General features: G+C 40.1%; 1 protein-coding gene across 1 annotated transcript in view; it reads left to right on the top strand.

The window, feature by feature from the left end:
• LOC311485388 (glypican-6-like) overlaps positions 1-2185 on the top strand; it is a gene marked incomplete at its 5' end in the record, with an annotated part of 158186 nt that extends 156001 nt beyond the window's left edge. The window contains one exon of the mRNA XM_084540755.1: positions 632-2185. Coding sequence (XP_084396881.1) covers positions 632-855 — 224 coding nt within the window. The 3' untranslated portion in view covers positions 856-2185. The remainder of the gene's footprint in view (positions 1-631) is intronic.
• Positions 2186-15914: the final 13729 nt, after the last annotated feature.

Raw genomic sequence — 15914 nt, forward strand, 5'->3', positions numbered from 1 at the left:
TGCAATTATCACTGATTTTACTGTATTAATTTTTTTCTACTGGCTGCAGGTACAAAAAAATTGCATTGTACTATGTATAACTGTGCATGTGACAAATAAAACCTCTTATCTTATCTTATCTTAAAAACACTAACTGCAATTTTTTTTTCAGTCAAAGTAACTGCTATTCCCAGGGTTCACACATTTCTAGTAAGAGTTGTCGACATAACACAACACTGAGACCTAGAACTTGCACTTGTTTTTCTTGAGAAATTTACAGTTTGTAATAGTACAGTTCATAAAATGTAAACATTTTCATTACGTACTTGTTCTTCTTTGCACTACAACAAAGGGAAACATTCGGAGTCGTTTTTATTTATAGATTAATACACTATTGTGTTACGAACAACTCGGGCTGTATGTGGTCCCTGAACTAAAATGAGTTTGACACCCCTGGGCTACACCCACAGATGTTCCTATTTAAACCTCAACTCCCCTACAGTCCCTTAAGGACTGAAGAAGCTGCTCGGATGAGTGGCGGCGAAACGTCTTCAAGAAACTCCCCAAGCCCAGTTGCCTTTCTGTAATGATTTTGGATCTCCCATTAGTTAGTTTCACGCTGATTTTAATGTGTGTGTTTTTGTTGCTGCAGGTGACGAGGGCAGCGGCTCGGGCAGCGGCAGCGGCTGCTCTGACGGCTGCACCACGGAGTTCATATTCGTTGGAACAGAGGCTCCCGTGATCGGGGCTGACAGAAGCGACGAGCGCGCAGCAGTCGCGGCCGCCGGCAAGTCCCTTTCCCACGGGCCCTCTGCGCTGCTGGTGATGGGCGCCCTCACACTCGCTCTCTGGGCCATGCAGACTCAATGGAGATAATACAGTGTGGCACGAACACTGACTTCTATGCTGTTGAACACAACAGTATGCTCAGCAGCAAGTTATACTGCTGTTCCCTCACTGGACATGTAGAACCTCCTGGAAACCTGTCGAGACTGGCTTACTGTATGGTGTGGTAGGGTTGGAAGTGAGTGCAGTGCCGCATCCTGCTTGTCCCCCAAAGAATGCTTGGTGCCATCAGTGAACCAGCTTTTCGCGTCTCTGAAAACAAAAAACGACAAAAAAACAAAAAACAAAAAAAGAAAATGTGGTGTTTTCTCATTATTCTGAAGTGAGTTTTGAAAAACATGCTTCTCTTTTAGGAAGTGAAAAAACATCTTATGATGGCTCTGTCAGTGATTTTTTCAGATAAAGGGGAATCTATTTTTCTTTTCCTTTGTATGCTGAAGTGAAAACAAGACAACAGCTGTTTTATCCTATTAGTCTTCTCCCCCTCAGACAAAAGGAGAAAGTTTTACTGTGTGCATGCGTGGCTATGATGTTAACTGACAAAACATTATTATTATTTTTTATTTTTTTTTGTTTTTTTTAAATGCAGGCTACACAGTTTTCGGATCGGTCGGTTCAGGATAGTACAGCGCTAGCAGTTTCCCGTTCGGTCATATCAGCGTGGCTTCAGGAGGCAGCAGGTCTTGCAGCCACTTTATTGTTGCACATTTGATTATCTCTGAGAAAGTGCAAACGTACTGCACTAAGATTTGCACAGATTATTTTTGTTGGCTTCATGAGTTTATAAAGCTGCGAGAAACATCCACGCCATAGAGGAAAAGATTTATATTTTCAGATCATTTTAACTGATTGTATTGTACTTATAAGGCAGTATGTATTACACTGGTAATGTATGACTGGTTTAGTTAATGGCTTCATTTTTATAAATGTATCATTTGTTTTTACAAGTTATTTGATCATGTGTAAAAAAAAAAAAGAAAAAAAAGAATAATCTGCAACAACACTAAGCCATTATACTACAATTGCCTGCAAACTAAGTTCAGTTACCTGATGTACTCTCCTCTGCTTGTGTAGTTAACATGCAGTTACACACTTCCTTGTTTATTATTAGAGGACTGGGAGAGGAGTAATGTTTGGTACATGCTAATGACTTTTACTTGGCTCCGACACTTTTAGGATTATGATTTCTTTTCTATGATTTTTATAGTAACAGGTGTGCACCGTTACAAACTGTAATCCGATTAGGATTTAGTTTGTGAGCGAGTTGACACGCCCAGCTAACAGGCTTTTTCAAGTTACCACTTTACATCTTATTAGGGTTGCCACAAACAATTATTTTTTCAATCGATTAATCTATCCTTTATTTTTATGCTATCTATTATTTTCTGAGTTGTACCTCAGTACCGCCATTTACTCATATAACATATTTTAACACAAGAATCTCAGAAGAGACTATTTAAACATGTTACCTGTTGCCTACAGATACTATTCATCACAGAAGTTAAGATTCATGCAGCGTAGATCAGACTAGCAAAAGGCGTCGTTCAGTATATACTCCAATGAATTAGAAAAGACAGCAGTGTTCAGCCCTTCTCAGATGTGGATGTTGACGTACTCTTACAAGATGTGCACAATGCCAACAACTTTAAAAAAGAACCAGGGTGCCGCGGTTGGAGCGCGCTGACCGTTCTCTTAGAACCAGGGTTATATTTCATAACCTTCGCCCCGTGTCCTACCGACTTTGCCCTTTAAACAGGAGGCAAAGCAAACAACTTGCACTCCACTAACACCACACTGCAGCTGTAACATCTGGTCAAAGAGAGAAGGTGGCTTCCAGAAATGTCTCAGGCCTACAGTTAAAACGAAGAGCAAACATTACATGAAAAGACGTCTGTGAAGCAGCCACCCTCATATGCTAGAATGTGCCTGGAGGATCCGAACCCATCTGCTCCTAAGCACCTGAAATTTCACGATTCACAGGTCCTTTATTTCAACAGGTGCTGTCCCCAAAAGCATCTTTGGGTATCTCAAAGAAACCGTGTTTTACATAACAAACAAGCATGGGAAACAAGAGTTTTCATTTTCTGTTGCCAGTACAAAACAAGAGTTAAAACAAAAAAATCACACCAGTCTTTGCAAAGAGACCCCAAACACCACGGGAAGCTCCCATTGCACCTCAGCTGACCCCTGTTACCTCCCTCACTGCTTTGCAGAGGTAACTGATCATCAAACCGACAGGGTGCAATTAAGCCACTGATGCATAGACCTTAACTGAGTAACGCAATTGACCAAAACTCAAGGAAAGACAACACTGGCGTTGGTGCAGACCTTGTGTTAATCACCAGTCCACCTGTCCAGTAATGAGTCACTGCACAGACATTTCAATCTACCCGTTTTCATTTCCAGTTCGTTAAAAATAAACTGTTTAGAAATACCTGAAAGACAAAAATCCAAAGGGATGTAATAAATAAATGATGCCTAAATGAATTTAGGCACTTATCGCTCTAAAATTCTCACGACAGTGTATGAATAGGAGCAGGCATTCATTTACATTTCCTCCAGTCAATTTCTCTTGAAATTTACTAAAAATGTGCCCCTCATCTGCATAAAAATGAAAACCGACAGAAGGGTATTTCAGACACAGCAGGGTACTCGCCATTAGCGCCTGTCAGCAGCAACACTGAAAAATGACGATGAGGTGGAGACTTCCACCCTTCCTAGCTTCCTAGGTCACATCCTGGGTCAGTGTCCTGCCTTTAAGACCTGAAAGACATAAAAAGTAATGTAGATGTAGATGGACAGCAAATACCTGTTCCGACTAGCTGAAAAAGGCATGCAAATTGGCAGTGAAAACTGAACACATACACCGATCAGGCATAACATTATGACCACCTTCCTAATATTGTGTAGTTGTGCCTCCAAAGCAGTTGGGACTCATCAGAGAATGGACATGGGCCTTCTGAGGGTGTCCTTTGGTGTCTGGCAACACAATGTCGTTAGTGGGGGGGGCCTTTGAGGGGAGGGGCCTAAGTGATAATGGATCAGTTTGGGGATCAGTTTGTACACTTGGTTACATTTTGAATGGCTCATGTGTCCCCTGCAAACATGAAAACAGACCAATTTAAACTCAGATGGTTGTAAAAGCATGAAGTGGTTCCGTTTCAGTGGCAAGTGAGAAGAGCGAGAGGACATCCAGTTGTAGCTTTTTACAAGATGCTAAATGAACAAAATAACATTAAACTCTAGCTGCCGACCCTGATGAGCAGTAACAGTTTTTCTTATCTGGATTTACCTTTATGTAGCTGACGATAAAGTTTCAATCTGTCTCCTAAAAGTCATTGAAGTGACGTTTTAATTAAGTTTCAGATCCAAATGTTTACACTTCGAAGAGTAGAAGTACACTTGATTAAGAATGTCCTCACTTAAAAGTAAAGACAAATAAACATTCAGCTCTTTTTTATGTGAAGTATATTGTACCTCAAAACTACACTAACTTGGGCAGTAACACGTTGAATTCAAATCTGAGTGATTTTGTTGATTGGAAAATTTAATAAATACAATGAACCTGGGGTGAACTAAGAAGGCTATTGGCAGGGCAAGGTTTTGCTGCAGTCGTATATTCTTTTCCAAAGCGTTAAAAGAACTTTGTGGAGGCAGATATTACTACGCCGGGGTCAGAGTGTCTTATAACGAGGCTGGAAGTTAGTTCCCGACCCCGGCGTTAAGACTTGGCACCGCTGGCTCCACGGTGAGGCTTAAAACTTAAAAACCCAGTCAGGATCCGCAGCTGCGGAGGTCGAACGCACCCATTAGAGCCTCGACAGGACCTGTGATTGCGGCAACAAGGGTTTTGGATGGGCGAGGATAAGGCAGAAACACGGAAAGAGAAAGTGAATTAAGAAAAGAATGTTTTTCTGAAGTTGGTCCAGTTTTCCCAAAGAGCTCGTATCCGTACAAACAACAGTCTTCTCTTATTGGGACGAGAAGAATAGTTGCCACTTAAATTCCACTGCTCCCTAACAAGCTGCATCAACCTGGACAGACATCTTACAGTTTTAAATGATCACTTATTTAGTTGTAAGCCATATTTATCTATGTTTTGTCTCATTTGGTCTCTGTGGCATTTGAAAAAAACAACAAAAAGACTAAAATCATGGATGGCTGAGGGTTTTCTTTTTTTTTTTTTTTTTACACAGAATGTTTAGAACAAACCGTGTTATGCAAGGTCTCCTCCATTGTGATGTTAACTGTTCGCTGCACCTTTGCTATAACATATGCCGTGAGTGTGGTACCGTTGTGAATTTGCAAAGTCGGATTGACTAGAGGAGCACATTAAGATGTTTTGGAGCTGTCCGTGCACGCCGTTCTAAAGTGTTTTTGGGGGAACTGAAGTCGATGGTTATACAAGCAGACATGCCTTACCATTTTTTAAAAGACTAAAAATGGATTGCTTATTTGGCTTTTGTTACACATTCTTGTATACAGAAAATAATACAATGGTAATAATAAACATTTTATTAAAAAATAACTTTGTTTCCTGGTGTTCTTGGGTTGTGTATCAGTTTATATGACTGAACTGTCAAAGCCACACATCTCCGTTTCACAGGAGCTAAGAAAAACTTCCCTGCTCAGGCCTTTTCCATTTAAAAATCATCAATGTTACGGGACAGGATGTGAGTTTTATTGGATATTAAATGTATGGTTAAGCTGAGAATAACATGTTTTTTTAAAATGAGTATCGGGCGGTACATTGGTGTGGTGGTTAGCACTGACACCTCACAGCAAGAAGGTTCTGGGTTCGAGATACAAAGACATCCTTGTTAGGGTAATTGGTGATGTTACTTACATATTCTTACTTTAGTGTGTTAACATTTGGCAATTGCAGATGGGATTGGCTTTGCAGGAATTTGGTCACACACTAAATTTATTTCATGTATCCGACTATTTGTTTAAATTTACTGTATTCGGCATCAACAGTGTCAGGGTTCATCCTCTGGGGACCTCATTCGTGCAGCTGGAATTGCGATATTCCAGGCGTAATCGTCATGCGTGTGTTGGAATGTACTTTTAAAGAAGATGCAGACAATGGAGCGCCTCCTCATGCACAACAACACAACAACACCTGGGTCCCTCTTTTGCTCTCCCCTCCCCCAAAAACAAACAAAACACCAGAAGTCTCATCTTTCCTGGACTTTAGCAACACACACGTGTGAACATGAATGCCTGAGCATTAGATAGAATAAACCATATTCATTAAGGTAAAGTAAATTACACAAATTAATTATATTATTAAATTAATGTGTTACAGTGGAATAGGTGAAAAGTGGTGTGGTGGTTAGCACTGATGCCTCACAGCAAGAAGGTTCTGTGTTTGAATCCATCGGTCGACTGGGGCCTTTCTGTGTGGAGTTTGCATGTTCTCCCTGTGTCTGCGTGGGTTCTCTCCAGGTACTCCAGCTTCCTCCCACCATCCAAAGACATGCTGGTTACGTTCACTGGTGATTCTAAATTGGCCGTAGGTGTGAGTGTGAATGGTTGTCTGTCTCTCTGTGTTAGCCTTGCGATAGACTGGCTAACACCAATGACAGCTGGGATAGGCTCCAGCACCCCCCCCCAGCGACCCTCCAGAGGATAATCGGTTATAGAAAATGAATGCATGAAAATGGGTATCAATAGCTACACCTGTCCATCTGAACAAATCTGAGCAATGTGTGATTTGTCTAATATCAGCATGCTTGATACACCCAACTACACCCTACAGCTACACCCAACGGAAGAATGACTTCCAAGTGCGGGAGAACTCGTTTTAACTTTAATATGAAACACAGACTGATTAATTAAATGATAGCATCTGAAATTATTATAAAGAAATGCAAAAGAAAGAAAGAAAATGACAGGATCTCTACCATACCACACTATTAATCCCTACAAATATCACCTGATATTTTATATCTACTGTCTAAATAACTATGTTTCATGAATTGAATTTCGCCGTACCTGTGCCGAGCCATGCACAAGCTGCTCAGCGACGGGTGTAAAATTAGTTTCACCTCTTAGATGGCAGGATGAGCCGACGCTCATGAGGAAACGTTTAGGCGTCAGATTGTTTGAGTTGAGATTTCAGCCTCATTCTCTCCACTAAAACACCAGATTATACTCGAGGTGCTGTTTTGGATGCTAATGCATTTTAGAAAGTGTGGCGAGAGGCTGAGCTGTTGTGGTTCTGGGCTAAATTACAGGCCGCCGCTTATGCAGTGAATCCCTTTCTTTCAGAGAAATGACTGGTGCATGAAAACTAATAAACTAAAAAAGAGAAAGCATCCTTTTCCGACTTGTCTTTGAGCTAACTTGAATCACATCAGTTCTAGTTTAATATTTTTTCTCACCTATTTTGCTACTGTCCCTTGCTCCCACCTATTCTAGATGGGGCGGTATTCTTTTACAAATTGCTCGGAGTATTAGGAAGGTGACAAAAAGGTAATTTGTGTTACAGGGAGCCCTTAAAACGTACTAGTATACTTTATGTGTCATCACAGATGTAGGAAATAATACATTCTGTCATATAATTACAATTTAATGAACAAAATACATTACATAATATATTAAGTGAGCCATATACATTAAACTATATTTTTAAAAACACCTCTAGTCTATCTTTTCCGTGTTCTTTTTACATGCATGTGTGCAATATTTGCAGCACATTACAGAAACTTGATTCTAGGAATTTACTGTAATGGTGTGCAAAGGCTTAGTACCCCAGCCCCCCCAAGATATCCACCTCCCCTCACCAAAGGATTAAGTGAAAGAGAAAGCGAAACACGGCGCATCCTGCTCCGTCAAGAGCAGTTGAGATTAATGTAGTGACTGCTACCTGTGATCTATCAGCCGCCGAACCTGGCTCCGTGTCACATTTTGTCAAGGGATGCGGCAGAAACGCCTGGCAGAAAGAAAAGAGAGAAACAAGAAAAGCTCGCTGCACTGCCACAGTCAGTAGTACATCTCGGGTAGCTCGCCACCCCCCCCACCCCGAAAACATCCATTTATTCATTTTCACATGACAGTATCAATGGGGACAACACGAAACTGTTTCACATCTGAACCAGAATTATTCATTATCATCTCTCTTTCTGTCTGTACAATTATTTATGTGCTTCAATTATGGATAAAGCAGCGTGAAAGGGCCAAACTCCAGATGAAATACGGAAAGTTTACGGATTTCAAAGACAGAGCTGACATTTTTTTTTTTTCTTTCTGCACGATTCATTTGATAATTCTGAATTGCTCTCGGCAGAACCCCCGTGACTGTAGAAAGAATTAATTCTGCTCCACTATAGTGCTAGAGAAGTACAGTATGAGCGTTGTAACTGCAGCTGCACCGCCTGATCCACTGGCACAGTTCTTTTTTTTAATTAAATGAAACCATTTGCTTCATGCTTTATCTTTGCATTCACAATATTTGACTGTCATAAAACTGGAGAGTTTAAGAAATCTACTCACTTTCTCTGATTAGTTGCTAATGGCTGCTGAAGCTTGCAGACCAGTAATGTTACTAACGGCCAGTCAATATTGGTGAATACTATTATGAAATTGATTATTTATTTGTATATTTTACTGATAATTTATGAAAGAATCAGTTCATGTTAGGGATACGAGTTAAGATTATTTTTAGTCAAATGTGCCAAGGCAAGAGGCTCCAACTGCAAAACCTCATACGGCCCCAGGGGCTACTGCTAATTGCGGTTTATTTTGTACCACATTTAAAATGATGTGTGTAATCGTATCGAGCCTATCCCAGCTGTCATCGGGGGAGAGGCAGGGTACACCCTGGACAGGTCTCCAGTCAATCTCAGGGCTAACACAGAGAGACAGACAACCATTCACACTCACACCTACGGCCAATTTGGAATCACCAATGAACCTAACCAGCATGTCTTTGGACTGTGGGAGGAAGCTGGAGTACCTATAGATATATATATATATATATATATATATATAAAATAATGGGGGGGGGGGGAACAAACAAAAAAAACACGTCGCTTGCAGTTGGTGCAGAACGCTGCAGCTCGTCTTTTAATGCGAGCCTACAGTATCTCCCCGTCCTGGCCTCCCTTCGCTGGCTCCTACCACATTTTAGGATTGATTTTAAGATTTTATTGTTTGCTCATAAATCACTGAATGGTCTCTGTGATCTCCTGCAACCACACGCCCCACTGGGGTCACCCAGGTCTGCTGACCGCTGTCTTCTGGTCGTCCCAAGAACGAGGCTGAAGCACAGGGGTAGCTTGTTCTTTGTCAGCTGCAGTCCCCAAACTCTGGGACAGTTTACCTCATTAGGCAGCCAGAGACGCTGTCTGTTTTTAAATCCCTTCTCAAAACTCAATCATTTTTAATTCTTTGGCATTTAATTCAGTTTTGAGAGCTGCTCTTTATTTTATTGTGTTTTAATCTATCACTTATTATTTCTTTTTACCCTTTTCCTCTTAATTGCCTTTGTTTTAGTGTGTTTAAATATTTCATTTATTGGTACATGCCTTTACTCTGTTCAGCACTTTAGTCAACATTTGTAGTTATTAAAATGTGCTTTATACATAAATTGACACTGACACGTCACAGTAATAGTACAATTACTTTATTGCCACCCTGAAATATAACATTACTTTGAACTAATTACTCGTTAACAATACATTAGCTATCAAATCTTTAACGTTAGAATTAAGTTGGATCAAACTACATTTTTTCCCCACATATTGTTCATGTTAAAATGCTTCATCCGGCATTCCTCCGGTTTTGGAGGGACAGCCCTTGACTGGTTATACTCATGTTTTTTAGACAGAAAGTTTTATGTTACTGTGAATAATTTTAAATCATCTGTGTGTAATATGAAATATGGTGTTCCTCAGGGGTCGGTTTTAGGACCAGTTTTATTTCCTTTGTACATGCTTCCTTTGGGAGGAAGCATGGAAGTTTTTAATGTCATTATAATGACATTACTGAATGAACAACAACTTCCTGCAGACATAACGGAAATGATTATTATTGGACCTCAACCTCTACCCTTGGCTGGTTCCCTCTGCAAGAACATCAGTACTGTTGTGAAAAACCTCGGTGTCTGGATCGATTCTGAACAAAGTTTTGAGTCCAAGACATTACCCAGACAGTTCAAACTTGTTTTTACCATCTGAGGAACATTTCCAAGATCCGTCCCCAGAGACTATTTTACACACTTCTGTTTCATCACGTCTGGATTACTGCAACAGCCTTTTTACCTGTCTGAGCACCGAAGCAATTTCAGGACTCCAGACAGTCCAAAATTCAGCTGCCAGACTTTTAACCAGAACCAGGAAAAGGGATCACGTCACTCCAGTTTTAGCAGATCTCCACTGGCTCCCAGAATATTTTCGAATCGATTTTAAGGTCTTATTGATCACTTGTGAAGCTCTTCATGGCTGTGCCCCGGGCTACATCGCTGACCTTTTAGCACCACACAGGCCTTGAGATTCTTGGGCAGAGGTCTACTGTCTGTTCAGGGGATATTACTTTTATCAGAGAGTCTTTCTTGGTTTTATCTGAGTTGTAAGTGAGTTTTAATTAAGTATGGTGTTGTGTTTTATTGTTTTTCTTTTAACTTCTTCTGTTTCTAAGGCGGGTACTCCGACTTCCTCCCACCATCCAAAGACGTCCTCGTTAGGTTCATTGGTGATTCTAAATTGGCCATAGGTGTGAGTGTGAATGGTTGTCTGTCTCTCTGTGTTAGCCCTGCAATAGACTGGAGACCTGTCCATGGTGTTAGCTTTCTCCAAACAGTGTATTAAACTGTAATAGCTTTACTCTTAGCGGGACAGTGAATGACAGACGATTTAAAGCAACGCTTTTATCACACAGAGCCTAATGGGTTTTATGTATTGTTATCATTTTCTTTTTCCCCCCTACTAACGTTTAAAGAACGTTTGTTTTGCACCCACACAGTCGTCGGTGTAGCCCTCGCTTCGTTAAACAACGTATGAGCAAAAGGGATTTTCTTGGAGTCGGATGAAGCAAAACAACTGGAACACTGGTATTATTCTGTGTAAAACAATAATACTCCAATAAATAGTTTGGGAAATCATAATTGCCTCAAACAGACTGCCTAACACAACGCGCCTGGCATGTCTCTGAGACCGATGCCTTTTAATCGTCCTTCACAACTCGTAAAACTCTGCGTCGCCTCCGAAAGTAGGGTGGTGACTGTAAATATTAAGGTCTGAGGACATTGTTAATGGATTCTCTGATGACACATTTCATCAAGGCACGGATTGTAATTGCTTTTTACATGACAAGTAATAGTGCGAGGGCTTTGGAGACGCAGAAAAGGTCCCTCTGAAAGTAGAGACCTGTGAAATTAAACCTAGGTTTTCAATTTTCCCTCCCACAAGAGTTGAGCAATTAAATGGATTTAACCCAGAACTGTGCAACACGACATAAATAAGTTTTGAAATGAATCTTACGTATCACGTTTTCTCTTTTTTTTTAAAAAACAAATAAGACGCTCATAGGCTCTACTCCCACTCTCTGTGCCCACTCACCTGGATCTTCCTATGATATTCATATGACCTTGTTCTGTATTGCCTGTATTGCCTTTCATTTTACGCATGCGCTTCTGATTATTAAACTGCTGGAGTATCTTGATTGTTCAGTCCTTTGTGGAACTTATTGTCTGTGCAAAAAGAAAAAAAAAATATTCCATCTAACGTCATCTGAAAAAGTGTCCCCTCGTTGATGCCCTAAGCCCTTTGCAATCATGCAGCTGCTCTTCTTTTTTTTCTTGTTTCATACATTAGAGGTTTCAAATAAAATATCCCTCCCTCCTTCTCTCTCTCTCTCTCTCTCTCCCTCTCTCTCTCTCTCTGGATTTAGGATAAAGACTGAATTACACAGCAGAACAGTCCTGGATGGCAGAGATAGAGATTACCCTCCCTGATCTTTCTACAGACAAGAAATAGTTCAGTGCAAAACCCTCCCTCAGGGCCTCGCCACCTCAGTACTGACAGACTGCGCATTAGCATGCATCAGAGAAGAGAAAGGAGCGGTTTTATCCTTTTTGACCCACCACTTGACTCGAGAAAAGGGAGGAATCAAGTGAGCCAATGCGGCGGATGTCAGGCCTGTCACCGCGCTGATCTGTATTCTGGAAAAAAAAAAAAAAAAAGACGAAGAAACATCGTTCCGCATTCTGCCATGTCGAAGACATATGGCACCGGGGCCGAGTACAGGTGTGGCCCGCTGCACCTTTTTTAAACGACAAAAGAAACAGCTCAGCTCCCACAGCGGCCGGGATTCATTGAACACACTTTCTAAGCTTGTGTTGGATGCTTCAAGTAAAGGAATATTAGTAAAAAACAGTTAAATTAAATTAAACCTGCTGATAATTATACGCTATGTGAATTTAAATATTAATAACACTGAGCATGTAATCGTTCGGTATTTGTTATTATGAACAGTAAAAACCAGTATGCTAGAGTAAAAAACTAACAATTACGCATTTTAATTGTTCTTATATGTCTTATATGTCTTGAAGTTTCCGTCAATCCATCTGCCGTCAACCTTTAAGTCAACTTATTTTTTAATAAAAACACAGGAATGCAACAGTACATGTGCTGTATGCATCATACTCTTTTGAAGTTACTTCATTTGAGCATATACTGAACATTTTATACTGCTTTGTATATCTGTTTAAGTAGAAAAAGAGGATTTTAAAATACAAAACATTGATTAATAATAAAAAAAAAACAGTTGAGAAATTAAACTACCAATCATATAAAGTTGTTAAAAATAGCTTCAATAGCTATGACAAGCATCAATAGAACAGAGTACCAGAAAAAGAACATCACCCAAGAGCAAAGGGGAGAGAGAAAAAAAATACATAAATAAAATAAATGGATAAATAATAATAATGATAAATACAAAAATAATAAGTTAGTAGGTGAAGATAAATCAGTAAATAAAGAAAAAAGGAATAAAATAAAATATAAAGGAGGCAAAAGAGAAAAATTAATACTACTAATAATAAATAGTTACTTAAATAAAGGATGCCCAGCATGCTCACTAAAGATTTGATAAGATAAACAAATTGGATGCATCAAATTGATTCAGCTGGAGTCCAGAGACGTGAGGGTGTTTACATATGTTATGAGAGGTTGATCCATCTTTTATAAAAATTGGCTGCTGAACCCCTGAGGGAATATTTAACTTTTTCCAAAGACAGGAAAGACATTAAATCCCTTAACCAAGAAGTAGTGGGAGGAGCGTTCGGGCTTTTCCAATGTAATAGAATACGTCTACGGGCTAAGAGAGAGGCAAAAGCAACAACATCAGAGTTTTTCTTAGTGAGACTAGTTGGAGTACGAGGAACCCCAAAGATGGATATCAGTGGGCAAGGCTCTAACCTGATACTGAGGGCATTATTTAATGATTTAAAAAAACATGACCAGAAATTGGCTAATTTGGGGCAAGAAAAAAACATATGAACATGGTCTGCTGGAGATAAACCACATCTGTCACAGATATCATTTGTGCCTGGAAATAGCCTACTTAGTCTGTTTTTTGTGAAATGAATTTTGTGGAAAACCTTAAATTGGATCAAACTAAGACGAGCACAGGAAGATGTAGAATTGACCCTGATCAGTGCCTCTCTCCACCACTCATCAGTCAAATCAAAGCCAAGCTCCCTTTCCCAACTATCCCTGAGCTTCACAAGGGAGGACATATTCGAAGAAGCTATTTATATTTTCATTCGATTCCCGGAGGTCCAGGCCCCAACCTGCTGCCTGTAACAATCAACGGGGAGTGTAGAGGTGGTTCAGACCTATAAGTACCTGGGTCTACATCTGGATCACAAACTGGACTGGTCAGCTAACATAGACTCCGTATACAAGAAAGGTCAGGGTCGTCTATATTTCCTCAGGAGGCTAAGGTCGTTTAACATCTGCTGCTGGACATGTTCTACCAGACTGTACTCATTGGCTGTAATCCTCCTGTTTCTATCTATCTATCTATCTATCTATCTATCTATCTATCTATCCAGACCAGTAAGCTGTTAAGGTTTAGGAATGATGTTTGCAGCTATTTAAATCTTTGCGGAGGCCAGTGATGAACAGAAACACAACATCTGCAGAATTCAAAAAGAAATAAATACCATCTGCTCGTCTTAACGATTGTATGTTCTTTAAAAAAAAAAAAAAAAAAAAAAAAACATTTCAAACATTTTTTTCATTTGGCACCCGAGAATATCAAACATTAATTAAGCTAATGTAACCCATTTACCTTTGGTTTTGTATGTGTTCTTAAAAGTCCTGAATAATCTTAATAATGCGAGATTCGCATCGACTGCTGAGATGTTTCAAGAGCACCCTGTGCTCATTTTCACCTTCTTTAATGTTATTATAATAAAATCATTTCTCGCAGCTAAAAATACTCCCTCTTCTCCGTCACGGTGCCGTTTCTTGTCATGTTTGCTTTTGTGCATCGGCGGTGGTGGCGAAGTCGCCTTGAAAGTGCCATCCAAGACCCTGATCTGCTAAATGTCTCATTCGTATAAGCTGCTGCTTCGCTGCCTAATTAAGAGGCGTAAATAATACATCGGCTTGTTTCATAAATGGAACTGGCAAGTGCGGCCGCCCTGGATGCAGAGAGACGATGTGTCAGGCCTCAGTCAGGAGCTAAAGAGGACACCCACCTTGCAACAGGAGAACTATGGGAACGGAAAGTGAGAATTGGAAGAGGGGGGGGATGCTAGGCGGCGGTGTGCAGCAGAGGAGAAATATTAGGGAAGAGGTTTAAGCATGACTTATGTGATCTGGAAATTTGAAAATTTGAAGGTTGGCTTCTTTGGCAAATGGGTCAGCGCCCATGGGGAGTGGTGGGGATGGTCTTAGTAGTGGCAGCCATGTTTGTGTGAGCTGAGATAAGTAGGTCAGTAAATAAAATGGAACATCATTGGAAGAGATGGCAGCACGGCTAAACCTGCTGCATGGATTAAATACTACTGATAATAATAATAATAATAATAATGACTCATGTAGAAGTATTAAGGAAAATTAAGTCATGTATTGCCTGCATGGGTAGCATCTGTGTGTAATTTACATCAGGGATAAATAAAGCCCCTTAAAGAAAATGGGGCTTTATTTACCCAAAATGCAAAAAGAAGTAATTTACAAAAAATGAATTAAGGTTCTGGGCCCAGAAAAGAGGTCAAATTAACAGAGCAACTCTGATCAGAGCACATAGACAGAGCACAGAGACAAGGGGAAACAGAAACACACCACACTAACAATTAACATCTAAATAAACAAAACAAAAAAAAAAAAAAAAAGAAAAATCTTCCTTAATTATACAAAGCTATTAATAACAAAAAAGAAATACCAACATTTTATATACTATGAATAAAATAAACAAAATAGCCAAACTAAGTTAAATCCCCCTCCCCCTGAAATGTTGGGGAGTTGGTGCAGTCCAATCAGCCAAGGAGCCTATTTAGCAGGCCCCACCCTTTCCCTCAGCTTTTAAGACGTAAGACATGTTTATTAATCCCACCTATGGGAATTTACCTTGTCACAGTAGCACAGAATTTGGCAAATATATATACAAAAATGCCTTCGACAGGGGAATTTACCAAAAAACACAATACAAATTTGAAAAATATATACAAAAAAGTAACAACACTCTATATAGAGAGAAAAATAGAAATATAAAGACATTCTGTATGTACAGCATGGTGGTGGAAAAAACTAAAAACTATAAAATGGTGAGGTAGTGGTTCGTGCAAAATAAGGCAGTGCAAAAAAAGTATATTTATTTGTGCAAAAATGACAGTAAAAACCACAATGAAGCCAAGTCTAGGTTGATGTTGTACAGCCTGATGGCAGTTGGAATGAAGGACCTGCGGTACTGTTCCTTCAGCAGCGTGGATGCAGCAGTCTGCTGCTGAAGGAGCTGCTTAGGTCCCCTACAGTCTGATGCAGTGGGTGAGAGGGGTTGTCCATGATTGATGTCAGCTTGGCATCCTCCTCTCGCCCACCTCCTCGATGGAGTCCAGAGAGCAGTCCAGGACAGAG

This window comes from Chelon labrosus (assembly GCF_963514085.1).
Source record: "Chelon labrosus genome assembly, chromosome: 3".
Taxonomy (NCBI): Eukaryota; Metazoa; Chordata; class Actinopteri; order Mugiliformes; family Mugilidae; genus Chelon; species Chelon labrosus.